The 8166-nt window shown below is 56.4% G+C and overlaps 1 protein-coding gene across 1 annotated transcript in view; it reads right to left on the bottom strand.

The window, feature by feature from the left end:
• Cyth4 (cytohesin 4) overlaps nt 1–1404 on the bottom strand; it is a 22839-nt gene extending 21435 nt beyond the window's left edge. The window contains exon 1 of the mRNA XM_048807988.1: nt 926–1404. Within this exon, the coding sequence (XP_048663945.1) occupies nt 926–1103 (178 nt within the window). The 5' untranslated portion in view covers nt 1104–1404. The remainder of the gene's footprint in view (nt 1–925) is intronic.
• Nucleotides 1405–8166: the final 6762 nt, after the last annotated feature.

The following is an 8166-nucleotide window of genomic DNA, read 5'->3' on the forward strand; positions in this document are numbered from 1 at the left end:
GGCTCCTGCCCTTGCGCTGCTCCTTACTGCCAGGACCCGGCCACCAGGCCACCCCGGAGCCCCGGGTTCCTTGTCTGCACCCTGGGGACAGCCATCCCTGGGACGTCCCTAGGTGGGACCCAGAAGTGATGACGGTGCTGCGGCCCGGCTCACCCTCCACCTCCACATCCGCTGAGTGACCTCGAGCCCAGCCCTGCCCTCGCCGCCTCTCCTCTTGCCTTCTAGCTGTCCCCTGAGCTGTGGTCACAGCCCGTGCAGGACGGAGCCAGTGGCCCCAAAAGCCCACAGGAGCATTGGAGGCAGGAGGGAGGTAGAAGCCGGGGGAGGCCAAGTCCTCCAGCCTCCGCCTCCCGAGGCCGTCCCCTCCTGCCTGTTGTTGAAAGGGACCGAGGTTTTCCTGCCCCGTCCCCAGAGCCCCCGGGCTTCGCCTCTGGGCGGCCATGTGTGCTGCTGCTGGTGAAGGTCAGGGTCACCCGCACCTGGGGCACCGGACGCTCCTGCAGCCAGTGCCGTCTTCTAGGTGAACCTTCCGGGACGCCAGGCGCAGGGACGTGCGTGGCCCCTTTCTCAGTCCCAGCCCTGGACCTTGGGGGCGGCCATTCCTTTAGCCTGGAACGTTCTTGCCCCAGACGCCCTGCAGGCCCCTTCTGCCCCCCTTCTCTGGTCAGTGGTGTCCTCCCCGGGGGCCATTCCCGCTGCCCTCTCCCCATCCTGCTGTGCCACTTGATCTCCCGTGGGCCACCAGCCGACACTGGCCCCCGAAGTCTATTTGTCATCTATGTCCCCCAGAGCAGAAGCCCAGGGGGCTGGGACGGAGGCAAAAAGGTCCTGCCTTTCCCACCGTGTGACAATCAGGACACCATGGGACAGGTCCCTGCCCACCCTGCAGCAGAGGACACAGAGGCCCCAGGGCTGTGGCGCTTACCTGGGTGACACAGGTCCATCCCAAGGCCCTGGGGGAAGGTGGCCCTGCTCCCGGGCGTTGACCCCGCAGCTGCTTTGGTGGCCAGGCGGGGAGTGTCACCTGGCTGTGCCAGCCTCCTCCGGCCCCGCCCAGCCCACGTGGGAGGAAGTGGCAGGGTCTGCAGGGGCACTTCCTCCATCAGTTCTGCCGGGGACCTCTGCTTGTGGGGTGTGAGCACGGAAGGGACCGCAGGGAAGAGAGCGAGGGGCGTAAAGAGACAGACAGACGGAAGGAAACACCCAGGCGCCACAGGCACCCCGGGGGGACTGCTGGGGACAGCATTTGCCCAGGAGCCCGAGGCAGGCCAGGGGTGTCCCGTCCTGGCTGAGCCCCGGATGTTCCGCTCCCGAAGCCCCTTTCATCGGCTCCCACTTGAGAAGAGTCACGTTAACTGAGCACCAGGGAGGGCTTCCTGCTCGCTTCAGAGACGTGTGGCTTCTTCCTGTCGAGGGATGGGTGGGGAGTAGGTCCTGTTTCCCCTTTCTCTCGGGCTGCTGGGAAACTCTTCATCAAATCTGAGGTTCATCCAGGCTGTGCTGACAGCATATGGACCTCGGGCCGTTTGACTCCCAGCTCTGCCACTCAGGACCCGTGTGAGCTTGGGCCAGTCTGCCCTGAGCCTCCTTTTGCTGACCTGTACAAGGGGGGTGATAATACTCGCCCCGGGGATATGGCCGAGAGGGCCTGAGTCGATTGTGTGGGGTGCTTGGGACGCGGTAGTTGCTCCAGAAACTCTTCCTCCTCTTGGCTTCAGTTTTCTTCGTTGGTTAAAACTCACAATTGATTTGCTGGAGCCTTTTCTGCAGCTTGATTGAAATTCTTCATGGAAAAAGGTGCAGGTTAAGAAACACCGACCAGCAGAACCTCATCCGGGAACCCCGCGACCCGTGGGGTCTGTTCATCTGCTTCCCCATTCTGTGGAGGCCTCTGAGGGTGAGGCCACCCTGGGTCCCAGCCTCTGACAAAACGTGGGGAGAGCGAGGGCATTCAGGTGCCGAGTGCCTCAGGGAGTGGGGAGTGGGGGAGGGGGAGGGGATGGAAGGTTCCGGAGAAGGTGCGGTCGGGGCAGGAGCCAGCTCCGCTCCTCCTTGGCGCCGGCTGCTGATGCCAAGGTTACTCCTCCCCTGGACCCTGGGCTGGCCTTCAGTCTCTGCCCGTGGAGACAGGCCCAGCGTCCCCACTGCCTCCTGACTGCGGTTTCCCGAGGGAGGCCACTAAGCCAAGCCACCCTAACTGGCCAACCCTCAGAATCATGAGAAATAATAAACCGACATTTTTTTTCCAAGTTTTATTTCTAATTGAGACCTCATGGTGCATATTCGTGGAGCGCTGTGGTATTCTGACACTGGACGCTAGGCATCGTGACCACATCAGGATGATCGGCACAGCCAAGTGTTCACCTTTTCTCTGAGTTGGGAACATTCAAAGGCCTCTCGACTTGCTAAGGCTTTTGTCCTTTAAGTCACCCATGTGCGGGCTGTTTTGTTACACACCAGAACTCACTGATACAAACGAAATCCTCAAGAGAAAATGGAGGCTCCTGTCTGCGACGTGCTCCACCAAGCGGGAGGTTGAGTTGGTGGCTGTTCAGGCTCCAGAAGGCAGGATGTCAACTCCCAGCCTGGCGAACCCAGGACCTTGAACCTGCGTCCCTCCCCCCGGTTCTGCTCAACTCAAGGTCGTTTCTTGCAAAACTTGTTGACATTGTCTCCGTGGTGAACCAGGTTTTGCTCACTGCATTTGAGTCTGGGGCACCAGCAACTGTTTCAAAAAGAGAACGGAGAGGAAGCACACTCCCGGCGGGCTGAGCTGCTGTCCTCAGCAAGCCCGGCTCACAGGGCGGCCTTGGGGGCGCCTGGAGCACCCACTAGCTACTCCCAAGGGATGAGCGTCCCGGGGCCCGGCCCGTTGGCGTGCGATGGGCTCAGGCTGGGCACCTGCCCTGCTGCTCTGGGCCGAGATCTGGGTCTGGTGTGCTCGGGCTTCTCCCCAGGCACTTGGGGACTGGCTGTGTGACCTTTCACTGTCACCGATCACGGCTCTGAGACCAAATGCAGGGTCTCCTCATGGAACCAGGAACCTGGGACGGTCTCCGGGACCCCTGGCTGACCCTGTGTCTGGAGGGCCGCTCAGAGTGGCAGTGTCATGGTTCCACTCCTGAGACTCTCTCGGCACCTCCTCTGAGAAGCCTCCCTGGACTTCATCTCTGCCCCCACTGTCCCCATGTCCCCGCGGCCTGGTCATGTTGAACAGCTGGTGTGACTACAGTCTGGGGCCGGGACTCGGTGGGCAGCTAAGAGTTTGGCAGACCCCACACTGGGGAGCCCTGGGGACCTGGATCAGACCGAGTAGCACTACCTCACTGGGCGATCTCCTATCAGCCTTCTTTCTGTCTGAGCCTCGTTTTTTTATCATCTGCAAAATGGAGACCTTCCTCGGGTTGCTAACCTGAAACAGAAACCCAAATCAATGGTTTTAAAAATATATCAGCGGTTTATTTATCTTTTATGAGGAAAAAGGCGTGCAGTGTAGAGCTGCCCTTAGCAGCCTGGTCATAGACCTAGGCTCCTTCTGAATTTTTCCTTCTATTTTCAAGTCTCACCATGGCCCAAAGCAGTTGCCTGATCTCTAGTTGTTATGCCTAAATTCCAGGTAGGAAGAAGGATGAAGGTAGGAAGTGTCTTCCTTAAAGCTCTCTCTTCAGAGGTCAGTCTATTCTGCCCTAAATGGGGGACAGGTTTCCCAGCTGTGTCCTAGGCAGAAGATTCACAATTGGTTTTGGGATAACACGTGCAATTTCCAAACAGGGAGTTGGGACGTCCCAAAACAACCACCACTAGCATTCATGGAATGCTAACTACATGCCAGGCACCATGCCAAGTTTCCATCATCTCATTTAATCCTTTCCACAAACCAGTCAGGTATGTTACTATAACCCCTATATTGTAATTGTGGAAAATGAGGTCAGAGAGGTTAAGTCACCTGCCCAAGGCCACACAGTCAGGAAGTGGCAAAGCTCAGACTGCAGCCCTGAGCCGTCTGGCTTCCAGTCTCCACTCTGAAGTCATTCAGGTGTCCCTTTGAACATTTAGGAAGAAGTTCATGGGCCTGCCCTCCCCTCTACCTGCCCATCCTGAGGGCAAGACAGGAAAGTTCTAGCACCGACTTGAATCATAGCAAAACCTCATGGTGACCCTTCCTGTGTGTCCTAGGGCCCAGCATTTCTCACCTGAATGCAGCTGGCTCAAGGGCAAGAGGGCTCAGGGAGCTTAGAGGTGTCCAATGCGAGGACCCAGGTCACAGGTGGGAAACTGAGGCTGGGGCGGGCAGACTGCGTCCCTTGGGCAGCGAGTCGGAGTCCCCACCCACTCAGGTCCAGCCGAGGGCCCCGTAGGGCTGCTGTGGACCGAGCACTGTTCATGGCTTGAGCAGGGGATTGGGCCCCCGGGTGGGCACGCGGTTTCAGACAGGCCGGTGGGAGGCAGCAGCAGTGGGCAGAGCGGCCATCGTCTCTGAGGTCCCCTTGGTCATTTTCTTATTTCCTCTCAAGGACTTGGTCTGGGGGCAGCATCGGGAGGCCAGAGGGTGGCACGTCCCGGCATCTTGGGGCTGCCGAGGGTCTGGCCCGGGAACCCGGCCGGGGGCGGGTGTGGGGAGCACAGGAGCCTCCAGGTGGCCTGCCCTCCCTGTGGCTCCTCACCCGTGTTTGGCCCCTGGCCCTGCTGGCCCTGCTGGCCCTGCTGGCCGTGGGGGAGCGCCCGGAGGTAGTACCACCGAGACTCCTCCGGGTGGCCCCTCACAGGGGGCGCCTCTGGCCAGGCACCCGGCAGGGACAGGAAGGTGTCCCCGCTCACCAGAGGGAACCGCGGTCAGTAAGGGGAAACGGATCACGCAGATCTCGGGCAGCTACTTCGGTTGTCAGTAATGATCTCAGGCCGGTTTAAACCGGAATTCACTGGCTCAGTCCTGGAAAGGAGGCATCCAGACACCGGGACCCAGATGTCCTTGTCTGTTCCTTCTCTCAGCTTCCAGGCTTCCATCAGGTCACCTCGGGCTTCAGGGCACTGCCCCCGCCACCCCCCAGGAGAGAAAAAAGAAAATCCCGGGGAAGGCTTTGATTGGCAGGTCTGGGTCTCGTGCCCGGGTCCGTGTCCAGGGGAGGGACAGCCCCATCAGGACCACAAAGAGAACTTTTCTTTCTCCAGAAGAGCTCATCTCTTAGGCCGTAAATCAAGGATCGACAAGGGCAACGTGATCACCACGATTTCTTGCAGACAATAATGGAACGAAACTAGGATCCGACAGAGAGGGAAAGGACAGAAATGACAGGAACACGAGGAGACGGGACGGTCACTCATGAACCGTCGGTGGCCACCGATGAAAGGCGGGCGGGGGGGGGGATTCACAAATTCCTAGAATCAAGTAAAAATAGAGAAGCAACCTGCAAAACCGCAGGATAAAAGCGCGGGATTCGAGGGGAAGTTGGAAGGAGGAGCCGGAAAGAGATCCCAGATGAGCACCTGCTGGTGCCTCCCGAGGCCTCAGGAAAACGGGGAGGGAGAAGGGGCGGGAGCAGAGCGGGATGAGTGAACTGGAAACTAAAGGTCCCTCAAACCGCAGGGTGGTTCTCTGAAGAGATGAGACTGATAGACCCTCCCTGGGGGGAAAGTGAGAGAGAGAGAGAGAGAGAGAGAGAGAGGGAGAGAGAGACCCAAAGTGATCAAACGGGAAAGGAGAAGGGAGACTGTTACATCAGATCCACGGAGATCCCGAGGATCGTTGGGCTCTTTTGAAAATTGAGATTCCAACAAACTGGCAAACCTAGGAGGAACGGATCAGTCTCCAGACACAAATGAGCTCCCAAAATTGAACCAAGGGTCAGATTAACGAAGAGCAAGAGGCTGAACCAGGAATCAACAGCACAGCGTTGAAGAAGAGCCCAAGACCGCGGGATTCACAGCAGGGTTTACAGAAACCTCCTCACACTACTGCAGGACTTAGATAGAGAAGGGGAAGCTTCCAGATTCATCCTTCAAAGTGTATCACCCCGATACCAAAACCAGATAAGGAAAAGGAAATGACCAGCCAATTTCCTTGATGAACACAGACACAAAATTTCTTTTTTTTCAAGCATATAGAGCAGGGTTTATTTAAAAAGGGGGCCACACAGACTTCTCCCGGGAGGGAGCTCCTCCTGAGGCCCAGCCTCAGCCCACCAGCCTCTATGTGTCTTAGACTCCTTTATTCTCCTGCTCTCTGCCCCCTGACCTCTCTCCTGTGACCTGTGACCAGGCCCCGGGGGATGCTGGGGGGGTGGCCCAAAGCTGGGCCGAAGGGCTGGTGGGGGGAGTGATCTGGGCAGGAAGGGGGTGTCACTAACAACTCCCTGTGGGGAGGGACCATCCTGGGACAGGTTGCCTTGGCAACAGGTTGGAGCTGGGGCGGGTGATCTGGATAAGGTGGAGGAAGGGCATTTCCGTCCCTCCACTCTCCGGATCTGGCCCTTGCCTCTCTGCCTGATTCTGGCTTCATCCCCCTTCCGTTTTAGGAACTCCCGACTGCTGCAAGGAGAAGGGTGATAACCACTCACAAAAATTCTTAATAAAATACTTCAAGACATAAACAAAGATCACACACCATGATCGAGTTGTTTTCCTTCCAGGGATGCAAGGCTGGCTCACTACATGCAAATCAATAAATGAAACACACCACATCAACGGAAGAAGGATAGAAATCACACCATCATCTCGATAGATGCAGAAAAATCTCTTGACAGAATTCAACATTGCTTCGTGATAAAAGTTCTGAAGGAAGGATTTCACCTTGGCATGATATATACCCCATCCAAAAACCCCATCGCCAACACCATACGGAATGGGGAAAAACTGAAAGCGTTCCCTTTAAAATCAGGAATGAGACCGGGATGTCCACTCTCGCCCCTTGTATTCAATACAGTACTTGAAGGTTCAGCCAGAGCAATTAGACAAGAAAAAAGAAATAAAAGAGAAAAAAGGAAGAAGTCAAATCACCCTTTTCTGCAGGTGACATGAGCCTGTACTTAGAAGACTCTCTGCCAGAAAACTTTGAGACCTGATACACAGATTCAGCAAAGTAGCAGGATATAAAACCGATATTCAAGAATCGGTCGCTTTTCTATACACTGATAACAGACCCGCTGAGAAAGACATCAGGAAAACAACCCCGTTCACCACAGCTTAAAAAATACCCGGGAATAGACCTTGCCAACGAGGTGAGAGACCTCGGGAAGGAGATCACAGGACATGGGCACGAGAAGTGTAAGAAGCCTCTCGGAGATGGAAGGAACTCAGAGATGTTCCTGGATGACACCGTTGACATCGTTAAAATGACACGTCACCCGGAGCCATCGACAGATAGAACGCAATTCCCATCAAAACACCGATGGCACCGTTCAGCTCAAACAATCAACGCCAACATCCAGATAGGCCTAAAAGTCACACGGAAGCAAAAAAGTCCCCAAAGAGTCAAAGCCATGCTGAGCAAGAGGAGCAAGGCGGAGGCACCCCAGTGCCGATTCCAGAACATTCTAGAGAGCCAGGGCCACCGGGGCAGCGCGCGCTGGCACAGAAGCAGACACTAATCAATGACCTGCACCTGAGACCCACGACTTTGAAAAGGACTCCCCGGGAAGCACTTCAAGATTTAGGTACAGGAAACGACTTCCCAAAGAGGACGCCTGCCGGTGGCTCAGGAAATTCAACATGGGGCGGCGTCCAGGTAAAAGCATCTGGACAGCAAAGGCTGCAGTCGGCAGAGGGAAGAGCCAGCCATGGAAGGCGAGAGAACCTTCTTCAGTGGCTCTTCCAACAGAGGGTTGATACCCAGAATGCCCAGGGAGCTCAAACAACTCCCCCGAAACCCAGTTGATTAACGGGCAAATGGACTGAATATACACTTCTCAAAAGAAGGACAGATCTCCAGGCGCTGTGGCTCTCGCCTGCAATCCTCGTGGCTCAGGAGGCTGAGGCAGGAGGATCACAAGTTCAAGGCCAGCCTCGGCAATTGAGTGAGGCCCTAAGCAAGTTAGTGAGATCCTGTCTTTAAACAAAATATATATTTTTAAAAGGGTTGGGGGCGTGGCTCAGTGGTTAAGCACTCCTGGGTTCAGTCCCTGGAAGGAGGAGGAGGAGGAGGAGGAGGAGGAGGAGGAGGAGGAGGAGGAG

This window comes from Marmota marmota, unplaced genomic scaffold, assembly GCF_001458135.2.
Source record: "Marmota marmota marmota unplaced genomic scaffold, marMar, whole genome shotgun sequence".
In the NCBI taxonomy this organism is placed as follows: Eukaryota; Metazoa; Chordata; class Mammalia; order Rodentia; family Sciuridae; genus Marmota; species Marmota marmota.